Source organism: Polistes canadensis, unplaced genomic scaffold (genome assembly GCF_001313835.1).
Source record: "Polistes canadensis isolate GaletaPanama2010 unplaced genomic scaffold, ASM131383v1 scaffold_0, whole genome shotgun sequence".
Classification (NCBI taxonomy): Eukaryota; Metazoa; Arthropoda; class Insecta; order Hymenoptera; family Vespidae; genus Polistes; species Polistes canadensis.
Window position 1 is genome coordinate 897,388 of NW_014569547.1, and position 17,182 is coordinate 914,569.

At 32.6% G+C, this 17,182-nt stretch overlaps 1 protein-coding gene across 1 annotated transcript in view; it reads left to right on the forward strand.

Annotated features, from left to right (window-relative positions):
* Positions 1–17,182, forward strand: part of LOC106790650 (discoidin domain-containing receptor 2-like) — a 67,859-nt gene that overhangs the window by 23,764 nt on the left and 26,913 nt on the right. The window contains exon 2 of the mRNA XM_014755748.1: positions 12,612–12,742. Within this exon, the coding sequence (XP_014611234.1) occupies positions 12,658–12,742 (85 nt within the window). The 5' untranslated portion in view covers positions 12,612–12,657. The remainder of the gene's footprint in view (positions 1–12,611; positions 12,743–17,182) is intronic.

Genomic DNA, 17,182 nt, shown 5'->3' on the forward strand with positions numbered 1-17,182 from the left:
TTTCTCATCCCTTATTCTCCCCTCCCCCCGTCTCTGGCAAGTTTTGGCCACACCACCACCATCATTGATACCACCATCTACCCTTTTTCTTTTTCTTTAGTTCTCTTTTTATTTCACGTTCAATATCTTGTTCTCTTTCTATATCTTATCAAAGATCATACTATTATTCTATTATGATCTTTTCAAAGAGAAAATGTATCCAAGTATTTCTACGTTCAAGTGTAATAGTAGTAGTAGTAGTGGTTGTAAAAAAAAAAAATATAATAGGAATAATATTCGTGGATAACTTTGTGAGAAATATGTACATACCTATCCTCGAATGATCCTTTGATGATACTTACTGGAAAACTGTTATTGCGAACTGGTATTAAGAAGAAGAAGAAGAAGAAGAAAAAAACATCCACCTCAAAAAAAAAAAAAAAGAAGGGAAAGAAGACAAAAGAAAGTTTTCGTAATCTTATAACGAAACTGTGAAGAGAATTATTTCCTACCCCTCATCGTCGAAGTTTTAAATTTCTCGAAGATTTAAATACGCTCGAATAATCTCCGAGATCTTAAAATATTTCAAACGTATATATATATATATATATTGTTTTATTTAAATATATGGAAAGACAAAAAACATTTCAATCATCTCGCAAAAACATTCTCTCTCTCTCTCTCTCTCTAATCGTCTACTTTTCTATTTTTTTTTTCTTTAAATCTACGAGCAAAACTTGATACTCAAACCACACGACGCTTGTAAAAAAATCATAGTAGTTGGTTAAGAAAAGGTTCTCGTACAAGTATAAGGTTTCTAGTTGCATTCGTGTTAGATGTAACTGGAGAATGCATCTAATGTGTAAGTATAGTAGAAAGAAAATATATGATATGCACAAACTCTCTGAAATACACTCTTTAAAATATTATTTCATTTATATAAATTTATATATCCATAATATATTATATATTATTTCATCAAAACGTCTTGTCAAAAAATTCTATCCCGATTACGAGAGAAATAAAAAAAAAATTCGTCGATCTGATCGCGAATCTATATAAAGTAAACTAAATAAAAATGAAAAGAAGAAGAAGAAGATGAGAAAAAAATAAATCTATACGCGTGTTTAAATTTAAATCAACATTTATTTGGAATAAAAATATAAAAGAAAAACTGATCGAGAGAGATCAATGAAGAAACCACCCGACCCCTCCATGAACGTTTAAGAAAATAATTAATTTCATTTCTGACTCCCCTCCCATCCCTTCCTCCCCCGTAGTAAAGATCGAGTATCAAACGTTAAACTTAAGTACAACCTCATCCACGTAAACTTCTATTTTCTCCTATTAATACTGTTGGCCTACATATAGGTACACGCTAAACGATAATCTTCTTCTTCTTCTTCCTCCTCCTCCTCCTCCTCCACCTCTCCTCTCCTCTTCCACCGTTTAAAACTAGATCTTATATCCAATCAGTGGAGAAAACCCCCGCGTACCTTCTTCAAGGAATTCTCCAACGAGCCGGAACGTCTAGTTTGTCGGCATAATCTTATCGCTAAATGAGTAGTAGACGGTCGCGGATTATTAGGTCTTGCGATTAACTTTCCGCCATCCTTTCGTCACCACCCATCCCCCTTATTCCCTTATCCCCCCATCCCTTTTTATAACTTTAACTCCGAACCCTATACCTTTCATAGTTTACCTTTCCACTCCTTTCAATCTTCTATACTGTTTCAAAAAAAAAATATATATATATATATATATATATATATATGTGCATACTTTTCGAAAAGATAAATTAATCTTCGTCATAAAACTAAATTCGATAACGGGGGTTAACTTAATTGTTCGACCTTTTTTTTTGAGGTGAGGGAAGAGGTTTCTTTCATCCACAACGTCTATTCTACAATTTTCAAACTTTTCTTTTAAAAGATTCGATTATTATCGTAAGAAATAAAAAAAAAAAAAATCAAATAAATAATAGAAAAAGGGGGGTGGGAGCGGGGAAAAAAATTAAAAATCCAATATATAACAGTAAAGAACGAAAATACTTGTGCACGTGAACTAGCGTTCGATGTTAAACTACCATGTTTAAAAGTAATTGCCTCGACAGAAATTCTGACAGTGAGCGACTACTTCCAATTCAGATGCAATCTTTACAACCAAAAATAGAATGCTCTCTCTCTCTCTCTCTCTCTCTCTCTCTCTCTCTCTCTCTCTCTCTCTGTTTCTCTTGAGATAGCTTAAGTAACATTTTATCGAACGTTTTCACTCAACTAGAAAACTTTTGCATAATTTTGTTCTTTCATAAGTTGCATTTTTTCTCCTATTTCGAAATGTATTATTTAAAATCGTGAAAAGAAATTTGAAGATATTTTAACTGAAAAAAACTTTCGAATCCAATGGAAGAAATAAAATAGATAGTTGAATACGTATTTACAAAAGGGGTTTGTAGGAGAACGAAAATTAGGGAGTATCAAAGCTTAAAGGTTGGATAAAGCCAAAGCCAATTGAAGTTTCGATCGAAATGGGTCAAGTCGGGATTAGAAAATTTGTCAACGAATGATATACATTAAGAGTATCAAACATTTATAAATTTTATTTGTTAATTTAAACTCTTATTAATAATAATAATCAAAGACGTACAAATTGTTATCTTTAATATTTTATTATCCTATAACGAAATTAAAAGTAACAGATATATGTTCACGTGCTCGATACCAATCCAAATCCTAAAAACTTTCTCGATACGATTGGAATTCGTAATTTCTAATAAATATACATCATAAGGATTGAAACTTACGCGAATCCCCATAAGAAATATCAAATATTTATCTCATTAAATAAACCGAAATTTTTCGAATTTTCTTCTATTTATTCGTCTAACAATAAGGGAGGGTAAAAAAAGTCAAAAAGGAAAAAAAAAAAGAAAACTAAATAAATGGGATAAGGAAAAAATAGAAAAATAAAGGGAAAAAACAATCGGGTGGTAAAGAGTAAGATCTAAAATGGCTGCAAGTTACGTAAATCGTTTCGACAAGGAGGAAGCATCGTCCAGGACCATTTCAAGAGGGAGCAAATTTTCTCTACCTACGAACGCTCGTTATGATAAGATATGAGAAACGCGGCACATTTTACCAACATTGTTACCTCTTATTCTCTACCACTTTTTCTTATCGTATCACTCCTCTTTCTCTTTTTCTTTTTCTTTTTCTTTTTTTTCTTTTTCTTTTTGCAGCTCGATCTTCCATACCCGACATTTTACTAAACGTTTCTTGTTCTGTAAAAGAAAAACGAAAATACCACTACAAAATATATTCTCTTTTATCCAATAGACGCACACATACACACACACACACACACACATATATATACACACAAATTCTCTCTTTTCAACCTAATCTCAATATTTGCCAACGTTTATTCTACGTTCGAGGTTCATATCACGTTTTAACTCCAACCAAGGACAATTTCAATTCTTCCCAACTGAATTTTCTATCTCCCTTGACTATAACACAATGGTATCACGAGTAAATTACAAAAAAAGAAAAAAAAAAATAGAAAAATTAGAAAAAAATAATATATAAAATAATTACACATAGATATATCTATAGCAATATGTATATTACTAACGTGTTTACTATTAATCCCTCGGATCGATCAGATAAATCTATGATATATCATCATACGTAATATTAAAAATAATTTCAAACGAAACTTCCACCTGTGTGTCGTGATAAAATAAATATATATATATATATATAAAAAAAAGTAAAGAAAAATATATTAAAAAAAAAAAAAGAATTCTAATATCATTTGCACAATGTTCCTACCCACAAGGACCTTATTATTTTCCTTTACCCTACTACTGTAGAAGCACATCTACTTTCCAAGGTATCCAAGAGTTGAAATTCTTTGAGAAACACTTCCATTCAATACACCCCCTTCCCTTCCCACCCCCCAATCCCCATCTTAGCATATACCAAAGAAAATCCGTCCGTTGTATCGCAGTAAAGAAGAACGACAAGCACAAACTAGCTAACAGAAGAAAACTTAGAATGGGCTTTGGGGGTGGAGGTAGTTTGAGTAGTATATTGGGGTAAGGGGGAAGGGGATGGGCTAGAAGAAATATAAAGAGAGAACCCAAAAGAATACGGACGGTAAAGCGTTTCTGATATCTTATCACCGTAATGGCCGCCGTAGGCTGTTTTCCATCTCACTCTGTTTCATTTTCTCATTCTCTCGTTCCGTCTCCCCTCCCCCCTCCTGTCTCTATATATATATATATATATATATATATATATATATGTACATATGTGTGTGTGTCTCTTTTTATCTGTGCATCTATCTACTACGCGTAGAATACCACGCGAAATTCTGCCCTGTCACAAACCAACCAACCAACCAACCAGCCTATCCTATCCTATCCTATCCTATCCTATCCTAGCCTATCCTAGCCTATCCTAGCCTATCCTAGCCTAGCCTAGCCTAGCCAGCCGCAGCCGAACGTTAACGTATTCGCTCTACTTCCTGCAAATGGCAAACCGGCAGCTGCATGACGCGTCGAACGTATCGTTAAATGTACGATGGGACACGATTTCGCATCGCTCACCGATTTCAGCTGGATATCACTGGTCTAGGTGTACTAGGTAGCTAGGTAGTAGGGTAGGTAGATATCTAGCTAGCTAGCTAGCTAACTCGTTTGGTTATTCGTTCGTTCGCATCACTCTTCGGGGTTATGATAGGGATTTCGTGACGCCATCACAATGGCGTCGAATGCATTCACACCGGTGACAAAAAAAAAAAAGAATGATAAAAAAATATGAAAAAAAAAAAAAGAAGGAAGGAAGGTAGGAAGGAAGGAACGTTGAGTTATTAGAATACTACTGAAGGAGAAATAACTGATGATGATAATAGGATAGATTGTAGCGACGACGCGATGGTTAATAAGTGAACGTTGGGTGACTGATTATTATTCGTTGATAACGAAATAAAATGAATGTGTGTGTTTGTGTGAGAGGGTGAAATGTTCTGTTTTTTTTTCTCCCCTCTCTATGAAACACGTTGAAATCAAATCCGTCAAACACTGACTATTTAAATAGATATAAGTATCGATGATTATTCAAAATTTTTCTATTATTTTCCGTAGGATTTAATTTTGAAATTGATATGATATATATTTCTTATTTATAATTATCGTTAACATGAGTTTAACAAAAATCTATATATTTCTATTTTGATACAATGTGCAATAAATAGTAATCATTTTCGCGACGAGTGAACACAAATAGATGTTTTAATAATTAAATAAGGTTGAAGGTATATTAATATATAGATATTGTATATATGTGTATATAAATTTATGCAGAGGATAAACGATTTCGTTTGGCAGGTAAGAACAACCAGGAATTTTCGTCGAAGGTAATAACGAAGCTGAAGATAAACGAACGATATCCCTTTAATGATACAATAGGATAATAGAGCGATTCGTTGCACGATAAACAAGGTACTACCACGCCACGTTTTTGCAAGTATACAAGTTTAAAAAAAAAAAAAAAAAGCAACCCACCCTTTCTCTTTCACACACACACACATATCTATACATTCTCTCGTATCTATATTCGTGCAAGAAAATAAAAATAAACGCGTGCTCGCACGTATACATACACATATAATACGTATACTTGTGCGTGTGTCACGGTTACATTTGTGTACACGTTATTTCTATGTGTATAAGTTCGTATAGGTGTGATATAAATGCTATGCATAGATAATGTGCCTGTAGAAGAAATCGATAACCGTCTTCGTTCGAGCGAAAATTCTCACGGGGAAAAATGTTGTAACGATACGAACGAATTCGACGAGAAATTGCATAAAATCCGTTTAAAGTGTAAAACGCGTACGCTAGCTATGGCATACCAACCAATGCATGCACCATGTATATCATTATCGTTCTACCTGTGCTCCTTCTTCCTTTGTCAAATTTTATACATCTCAATTAGTTTAATAAATAACTACCTAAATGGAATCACGTTAATTTGTAACATTATTTTTTTTTGAATATACTCGTACAATACAATATTATTACGTGTTGAAAAGTAATTAAATACCGTTAATAGCTTTTAATTAATAATTAAACGCAAAACCTGTTTTGTGTTTGATTGTTTCGTTTATACAATGTAAAATTAAAAAAACTCCGTGTCAATAAATTTTTTAATTGGTAAAACTATTATTTAAATGTACGTAAACGTCGAATAAACGTAACAAAATATTCTACGTATTTTATAATCATTTAAAAAACAAATAGAAAGATAAAAAGAAAGAGAGAGAGAGAGAGAGAGAGAGAGAGAGAGAGAGAAAAGAAGACAAAAGACATCGCGACAACAATCGGTTTTTAGATAAATAAAAAAAAAAAAAAGGAGAAAAAAAAAATATGTATAAATAAAAAACAAAACAACAATACGAAAGATAAATTCTGGCATTTTACTTCTCGTCGTCGTTACACTTGGGATAGCGGAGAATTTTTTTTTTTTCTCTCGACAAAAAGCTCATTGTCATTTTCATTTTTTGTCACAACACGTTGTTCTCCAGAGAATACATTTATCATTTCGTTTAAAACATTTCATCGCGTTCCGGATTTCAAAAAAAAACAAAAAAAAAAACGAAAAAGAAAAATTTTTCATTCCATGGCGATATCCATGACGAATTTTCAAACGTATGTACTGTACATTGAAATTCTCTAACTTTGTATGAAAATCTCTTCATATATATGATACATATATGTGTGTGTGTGTTAGAACGAACATCATTTCAGATAAATAGAGGCATTCGTTGAATAGTTAATAAAAAGAAAGCCCTAGATAGCTCAACTGGTTAAAAACAGTTGCCCGAAAATATGGGCAAATTACTTTTTTTTTTTTTATAGAAAACCTAAAAATAGGGAGGTCGTCCAGAATGAAGGACTAAAAGGTTATTATCATTAAACACTTAAAAATTGTGCATCACTATACGAGGAAAATGAATTATAGAAAAATTAAAAGCTTCAAGACAAGGTTAGTAACGGTCGAGTGGGCTGCTCGTGGAAATTTCAAGCAACCAGGACACTCAAAATTAAAAACCAAGGAGAATTAGAAGAGGAACACCCTTAAGTGTCCTATATACCTTCTAAATTTAAAAAAGGTAAAAATGTTTGAAAGAAGATTTGAGATGTTAAGATGTTCCAAAATCGATGAGTACGTAAGTGAACATCTTCATTTTAATGAAATAGGTATTTTATTAAAATAGAAAAGGTGATTGAAGCTTTCTAAAAATGTTTTAATGATTATGACAATTGTCTAGAAAATGGGAAGCCCCAACCCCCTGGGTCAGTAAATTTAATTAACTAAATTATTCATAAAACTTTTACGCATAAATGTTTATACAAGAAATAAGAAGAAAACAATAATCAAATTTCGTCGAATAATATTGTAAAACCTGTATACGTAAATAACAGAATACTTTGTAATATGTATATATATATATAGGATCATTGATCTCATCCCGTAATCGCATATTCGATAGAACGAAATTGACATGTGTGGTATTTCGATGAGAATGATATTTGTTTCCATCGTTTTCACCGCAGATTCGACAATACCTTTTAACGCGATTAGCGTAGCTATATTCCCCCTTGATATTTTATTAATTCATTCACGATAAATATACCTGTATTAACCGATTGGAAAATAATAAGTATTACATTAAAATAATCCTCATATATATATATATGTGTTTATTATAAATAATCGTCATATATATAATATGTGTTTATTATAAATTATTGAACATAACAACACAAATTTATATATATATATATAAATTTTATGGAAATATGAACATATTTAAGATTCAATAATTATATTCGAAATGGCTATTTATTCGAACGATAAAATTTACTATATCATATCGTTATATTATATTTATGGAAAAATATAAAAAAGAAATAGAACTCCGTCGATGTCTCTATAATAGAAAAATTCTTAATTAAATCGTAAAAGGAAAATGTGATATTTGACGAAATCGAATATTTGTATCTCGAGAAAAAAAAAAAATACAAAGAGAGCAGAGAAACGGTAAGTAAAATTAAATGCACATATTGGAAATTTGTATTTTACGATTAGCAATATTATTTATGAACGAACGAATTTTCAAAGCAACGTAAATTCGTAATATAAAATACTGACAATCATCGCAGTGTGACTACGTGAATTTATATCGAAGAACGTATGAACGCTTACTTTCAGGAAGTAACCTACAACCTGTAAAAAGGTATTAAATGATGAAAAGATGAAATGATGAAAAGAAAGATGAAAAGAACGTTCGGCCGTCTTCTTAAGCGACCCTTTTCCTCTCTCTCTCTCTCTCTTTCTCTCTCTCTCTCTCTCCCTATACTCTCACGTCGAGCTTTTGCGCTTTTCCTCGATCACGAAAAGCTGCTTCCAACCGCGAAATCGAAACTCATACACGTTTACGCGAAAATGTGGCCGCAGAAATTAACGAGCTCAACTGATATCGACAGGATGTAGGTAATACTCAAAAAGCAATTTACCTTCCTCTAATAAGATGGTAAATGATTTTTTTATAATTTATTACTCCGAAAAAGAGGGGGGAGGGGCGGGACCTTCCTTTTTATTTGTCCTTCTTATACTTACTTGTTGTTTTTACATCAAATTAATTTACCACGAGGAACAAATTTTTTGTATAAATTTTTTGTATACATACGAACATCAAATATCGTCATTTTTATTTTCTAACGCGCGAAGTTTGTAAAATTTCTTATATATATATATATATATATAAAACAAATACAAATATATAATTTATAATTAACAGTGACTCTAACTCTCGAAAATATCTTTGCATAGAATTTCACGTTCTAATATCAACTAAAATTAAATTACATTAAATTAAATTCGCGAAATAAGATCTCTTGTTATTTTATGATATACATAAATCTTTAAATGAACTAACGAATAAATTTAATCGAAAGAAAATTCATTTTCCCTCGATTACGAATTACTCGTAACACGTAACGCGTTTTCACGTATCATTGAACTCCTTCTTTTTCTTCTTCTTCTTCTTCTTTTCTCGTTTTTTCACGTTGCACGCAAACTACATTTCCATTTCTTTCGTGGTCTCTGCACCGGGTTAAATATCGGCAAGAGAAACGAGATAGAAAGATAGATAGATAACAGAGAGGATAACTCAGAACGATGCTATTCGACAGTGTGTTGCGGTTTACCGTGAGCATCCCGTTTTTCGATCATCTACAGTTCGACAGAAAAATTCAATTATCTATCGAAGTAAAAACAAAAGATAGAAGAAGACACACACACAGAAAAAAAAAACAAAAAAAAGGGACAAAATTGACAGATTACCGTAACAAAAATCACCGATGTCAAATTGAATTACCAAACGAATCCCGTAATTTAAATTAATAGTGTTAATTTTATCAAATTTCTTATCCTGGTATATGTAATAATAATAATAATAATAATAATAATAATAATAATATCGATGGGTAATGATATGATGATTATTATTATTATTACTATTATTGTTACCGTCATTGTTATTACTAATTATTATTATTATTATTATTATCGAAAACGAGAAATGAGAAGAGAGAGAGGGAGAGAGAGAGAGAGAGAGAAAGAAAAGGAAGGGTGGGAGGGGGAGGAAGCGTTTTAATATCTTTTGATCATTATCATCGAAATGCTAGCAACATTAGATAAACAGAGTACCGAGAGACGGATCGTTTATCGGCGTTTTATTGAAATGCATTAAAGGTACATTCTCGTGGTGTGTATGGAGATTCGCGAGTGCGTTTACCGGACTTTGGAATGGATCATTAATCACAGAAACCATAGGCAGACGGTAATGGATGGTTATGGACCGATTTGGAGCTAGGCTCGATTGATCGGGAATACGTAATCATGATCAAGCTAATTCTTCTAGTAGCGACTAGATTTCGAATCCACCAGTATCATAGTTACCACCCGTTCATTATTTTGTTAAGTACTTAAAATCGTACACTCGTATCTTGTGTGTCAAATAATTACTATTATAAATTATTTGTGATTTTGTTATATATCTAAATTTTATTTTAAACACCTAAGAGTAAAAATTATATTGTATTTATTTAAAACAATATATAGGTTATTGGTTGAAAAAAAAAAAAGAAGAATATTATCTCGCGAATGAATATATAAAAATATTGATCGATTCTGTGTTGTTGTCTCTTAGTCGAAAATATATTTTTTCCCTTTCTTTTTTTTTTATTTCTTATTATGTCTTTCCTCTCGACAATTAAATGGAACAGACGTTGGGAATTGTTCAAAGTTAAAATGTTTAATTAAAATGCTTTTTCGTTCGATGAAATATTCTTCTCTTCCGAATAAACAAGTATATTATATATATATATATTAAGCTACGATAATTAAGAGCATTTTTTTATAAAACCTGCCCAATGAATAAAATTCAAATATTCTCTCCCGACGAGACAGAGAAAGAGAGAAAGAGTCGGATTGGTTTTTTTTATTTTTATTATCTGACATACCAAAAATAAAAAAAAATAAAAAAAAAGGGTATATTTCAAAATTTCAGCAAACTCGTAATATGTGCATATTTATATATGACGATGAATACAGGGTTGCATCGTATTTAGTCGCGATGATATTATAATTAAAATCAAAAATTTACATAATCCCAATCGCGAACATAATATGTTAACAATCGGTAATATCTTATAAATTAACATTACCCGTGTTGTAAAATAAAAAAAAAAAGATAATTGTGTGTGTGCATCGTACAATCAAAGAGATGATTCTCCACTTATGTAGAACTAAATTTCTGTTTAGCATAGTATAATAAATAGTAACTAGTAAAGAAATAACTAGTAAATGAACGACACGTTTTCTACCAATGAAAAGGCGTAACCATCCCACCCTATTTTCTCTTACTCGAGGGAGGAGAGTATGCCAAAGCAAAAATGGTGGGGGATTTTAAAAAGAGCTTAATCGACTTAAGTGCAAAACTACCACGTCGGGAACGTCCCTTTTTCTTGGCAAAGAAACCGGAGGACCGGGGGTCAGCCTTCGATAGTTCGTATACTCTGTTCTACGTGTTAGTATATACTACGTGTGTCGCCTAAAGAAACACGAAAAGACCTACTCGTAATCGAGTCTCCGTCCAATTAGGCCAACATAGCACCCTCGTGACCCTTTCTTTCCCATCCTCTATATCCAACTCTACTATTTCTATCTCTATCTCTCTCCCATTCTCCCACTCCCACTCTTTTCCTGCTATCTCTAAGGTACTACTCCTCGGCTTTTACTTTATTTTCTCAACTACTCGAAATCGCTGGCCTCTCTATCTCGATGTTGGATTTTACGTTGATTTTATCCACTATGAAAATTATCCATGTTTTCAAATCCTCCCCGTCCCCCTTCCCACTCCACCTGACCCCCCGCCAAACCCCATTTCAACTGTTTTATATACGCGATACGAATTTTGGAAAATAATATTTTACTGATTATCCGAATATATACTCTCGTATCTTATATTATATTATTACAATGTAAATAATTCACATCTATCCTCTCTGACCTATATATAGGATATATATATATATCTAAAATAATAAAAGAATTAAACGAGATAATATTAGGATTGTGAATCGAGAAATTCGTAAGTTTTTTTTTTTTTTATAAATTAACATGTCATTTACATTGAATTTTATTAGCTTTGACAAAAGGATTCCACTATATGAAACAACGCAAATTTTGATTCACCTTATAATTGATATAACTATACAGTTTTGTTCTTTTCATGGGGAGAAGGGGAAGGAGGAAAAAAATATGTATATATATAAGATGGAAAAAGTAAAATTAAACGAAATGAGATAGTCAGACTTAATATTATATCTCACGAAAAAAGATCTCAAGTAGTCGTAACAATTTACGCCGAACGAAATATATCGTTTGTTTCATTGTACAAAAGGGGGAATGATGATGATGATGATGATAATGATGATGATGATGATATTGTGAACGACTGTCGAGACTCGTACTTAGGACGATTAAAAAATTATGGTAATTGTCTGTAACAGTTTGCTATGCCGGAACGTAATATTTTATAGGACAATAAGTCTCTCTCTCGTAAAAATTCTTTCCTTACGAGAACTTGACAATTTCAAGAAAGGAGAGAGAGAGAGAGAGTAAAAGAAAGAACGGGTGAGGCAAATGGAAAGCGGGGAAGGGAGGGAGGGAGGGAGAAAATAGAAAGAGAATCGTTTTCCGACCGTTTGCGTATTATTACTTCAAGTATTTCTCTCAGAACGAGTAACCGACAACGAATCGTGCTCATTTTTATCTTTAATTTTACAACGCGCTAAGCTTTCGACTCCCAATTTTTCCCTTTTATTTATTTATTTATTTATTTATTTATTAATTTATTTATCTTTCTTCACCCTCGACGCGATACTCTACGAGAAAGGAAAACATTTTACGAACGGCAAACCCGTAACGACATAAATTTAAGATGCTGGTTATCGTCTTGTTAAGTTTTCTTTTTTTTTTGTTTCTTTATTTCAGTCGGTTGTTCTACGCTCTCACGAGGCCACTGCTACCGTCGGAAAACATGAAGAACGATCGTCCGACGATGATTCTCAGCTTTTGCGCGCTCCTTCTACTACTGAGACCTGACGTCTGTTCCTTGGAAATACGTATGTATTTAATTTTTTATATATATATGTATGTATGTATATGTTGCCGTCAAAGACAAAAATTCACTCATTGCTAGTAATTTCTCGGAATTACTATGAATGCAAAGAGCCTTCAGACGAAGTTGGAAATAAGACTTTTTGGAGAGTTTCGGCTTTGACGGTAACATATATACCATGAGTATACCATAGTTGAAATAATCGATATCCAAATATGTTTACGTATCAACAAACTTTTGGGTTTTCCTGCCTGGAACCTAAAAAAATATTCTTCTTGACCTCGAACCAAACTACAACAAATATCGTAGATCCTTCGTTAATCAAATATCAGAATTTGTATGCAAAGAATATCTTGAAAAAGAAAATCTAACATAGAATAATTTATATTCAGGGTTCAAGAAACTTTTAAGGATTATTTCTTTATATTGTTAGATGCAAATATATATTTCGAGTTTTATAATATATATTATTATTTAAATAGCAATACACCCAATAAATCATATATCATGAAAAGTATATTTTTATTAGAGCATAATAATAATAAGAAAAGACGAACGATTTGGTTAGAAAAGAATTGTCCTTCCGATCATGAAATCTCAACTAAAAACGAATAGAATGTCTAAGAAAAGAGAACGAAACGAAACGAAACGAAACGAAACGATAGGAGTAGAAGTAGTTGGAGTAGTAGGAGTAGGACGAGTACGAGCACGGGGATGAAAGTCGAACGATATTTTTCTTTCGAGCAAATTTGCCGCTGTTGCAACTACGAGAAACTCATTCTCCCGGAAGGAAGAGATCTGAAGGTTTCTTCTTCTTCTTCTTCTTCTTCTTCTTCTTCTATCCTTCTCTACTTTCTTATTTCCTTTTCTGTTCCATTTTCTAACAGTTTTTCTTTTCTTCTGTCTTTTTTTTTTTCTCTCTTTTTACCCCTCTACTTGCCAGTACGGCTAGCCCGTCAAATTTTTCATCGAGAGCAAGTGATCTCCGTGAGTTTTTTATTTTCCTCAGGCCCGGTTTCGCGATGGGGGTTCCCATCAGTCCTGAAGTAATGACTCGCTATTCTCCGGCCGCCCGGGGGATCAATTATTTTGAATCTAATGCGACAGGATAAATTGCATCCCACGGAATACCTCCTTACCCCGTCTGTTACCTTCCCACCACCTTTTACACCCACCCCAACAACCTCCCACGCTCGCTACCCTTTTTGCTTTTCCTATTCGTTCGAAACTCCCTAGTATTCCACTAGGAGATGTCGGTAAACGGGAAAAGACAATTTTGAGGTTAGGAACACGATTCTCTCTCTCTCTCTCTCTCTCTCTCTCTCTCTCTCTCTCTCTCTCTCTTTTCCCAACCAAAGACATTTCCCACCCCTCCCCGCACCCCGAGCGAACGTTTAACTCAACCGAATGAACACGCGATCGAGTTAGATTCGACATTTTACCTTTAAAACCGATTTTCTCGTGAACGTGCGAAAGAGAAATACTGGTTGGTTGGTTGGTTGGTTGGTAGGTGGATATATAGGGACAACTTTTTTTTTTACGTTTTATTTTCACTTCTATTTACTCCGATCAGTAGTTTTATTTTTCCAAGACATTTTGTATCAAAATTTGAGTCAACTAAATGAACACGTATTAATTAATATTTTATTCGTTTTTTTGTTGTTTAAATAAACTCATCGGTCTATTGTAATTGAGTTAAAATTTGCGGCAAGAATTGCAATTAGGATCACAAATTGATATCGAGTACGTACCGATATATTATATAGTTCTAATAGTTATCATTAATTATTAAAAGCTCTAACCTGATGTATACTTGTATTATATTTTTATTTATTTTATCTTTCCCCTTCCATATTATAAAATCAAATTCTATTGAAGTTATTTCAAATATCGATGAATAATATTTGATAGAAAAAGAAAAGATGATAATAAAGAATGAAATAATCCTATTGCTTGTTAGTTTTAATAAGGGTAGAGAAGAAAAAAGAAAAATTAGAAAAAAAGGATTAACGAATACAACGTTAAAAAGACAAGAACGATTTATCTAGCAATCAGAAAAAAAATAAAACTATATATATACCAACGAAAGAGAGACAGAAAGAACACAATAGAAAGGAAAAGAAAAAGATAAAGAAAGAAATAAATAAAAAAAATATAGAGATAAGTTAGAAAAAACAAAACTAGGCGGTAAGCTGAACGGTGTCGTGTCATCATCGTAACCTTTTGCATGCGCTAAGAGCTTTTCTACTCTTAAACTTTCGTCTTCCTCGTTATAGTAAATGGTCTGTCTTTGTGGTTGAACAAACAGTTAGACAAAGATAAACGAAGGCAACGGAGAGTGCTCGAGCAGTCGTCTCGAGATGGTTTCGAGGACTTGGAATCCGTCGGCCCTTGTCCACTCTCCTCATTCTTCGTCCCTTTTCCTCTTAAACTGAGTAGAACCCCCGATGCTTCAGGCCATCGTGATCCTCCGATCTCATCAACGGTCCATCCCTTGTGAATCTCTTTTGAAAATACCTGAATAAGCTATTCCAAGTCTTTTGTTTATTAAACTTTAACAAACGCTTCTCCTAGAGAATTGTCAATTCAGTTTAATTTTTATTATTTTTCTATACTTAAATATTATTTGTCAAAAGGTAATTTATTGTTTTACACTAATTTGTTGATTATTCTTCTTATTGTTGTTGTTGTTGTTGTTACACGTTGCAGTTTTATATTTGTAATGTATATTTTAAATTACTTTGCTTTTTTTATCTTAAAATATTTTAAGATTACATACATAAATAATTATCTAAATTGATTCTCATGATTACGGTACAGAACTTGAATATTATTTCTAATTTTTCTAATTCAAAATTATACGACAAGTCAAGTTTGGACATATTTGAAAAATCACGGAATCATTTTCAACGTTAATAATATATTATATTATAAAATGATCGTAAAAAAAAATTGGCTCGCGCCAATGCGCCTTTGGCACATATCTTTTAGGTCGGTCTAATTCTTCTAAGAACGGCTATATAATCTCGTCTATATAAATTCTTGAGAGTACCATTATCTCTCGAGGACATATTGAGATAGGTCACTTGGGTCTTACGTTAAAGAAGAACAATCGAAACTCTCGAAGACAGGGGTCGCATTAAAGAGGAAAACTTTATTACAAATCAGATAATATCTCTTTCTCTTTTGAAAATAGAGCTTTTGGTATTTAATCTATAGAATATCTTTTGTTCTATCATTTAATTACAACATGTACCATTTTAAACCAGAAAATACATACACATACACAAAATAAAATATTTGAATCTTCCTTAAATTATCAAAATTCATTATATTCCATGTTAAATCTAAGATTAATGTTAAACATCCTGATGTATACTTAATTATCATTTAATTCAAACACCGTATCCCGTTTTAATAAAAAACAAACCCCATTAGTATACATTAAATAATACTTCAGTCTTGGTATTCCCCTCATTCAAAATTCATATTCCCAGATAAATCTATGAGATATAAAACACGTAAATATAATAATATTAACAATATTCAAAATTCCGATGTACACTTTTTCAATACAGAAGGAGACTCTCTCTCTCTCTCTCTCTCTCGTTTTCCATATGACGCAGCGTGTAATCATCGAATATTGTGGCCCCATTTATACAGCTAAGAGGCAAGACGTTGTCGTGGCGATATCATGCGAAATAGCGTTTTCTACTAGGTTATGCATTATAAACGGCACGCGATGTCGCGTCCGTATATTAGCGTATCAATGTCTCCTAACATCGATCCAAACGCAGGACTATCTTCCTTTTGCGATCGACGTGGAAGGCAAACGATTAACCAACCAACCCCACCAACCAACGAACCTACCAACACATCGATCCTTCCCCGATGACGTTTATCTTGACACAGGAACTATAACCAGGAACTTCGTTTAGAATTAAAAAAAAAAAGAAAAAAAAAAGAAAGGAAAGAGAAACAAAAGCATAACGGGGGAGTAAAAAAAAAAAAAAAAGAAAAAGAAAAAAAAACAAAGTGATTTGAAATTTCAAATTGGATCCTAAGATTAATAATCCATTTCTTTCAAAGAATCATTGATTCTTATCTCACCGAGCGAGAAAGATAGATAGATATATATATATATAGTAAATGATTATGCGCGCGCTGATCCATTGTCTTGTCAGTCAACGTCCCTTTGTTCTCTTTCTTTACCACCAGTTTCCCCAACCCCCGAATCCCAACCCTGAAGCCCCGAACTCCAGCGTTTCTCGTCTTTTCAACCTCTTCAACTGCATCCTTCCTTACTGTTCTTCTTCCTTTTTCTCCATCACCTTCTTTTCTTTCTATTTACTTGTTCTTATCATTCGTTCTACTATTCTCTCGTAGCCATGAAAAGAGAATTTATATACATATACATGTATATATATATATTTTATATAAAATA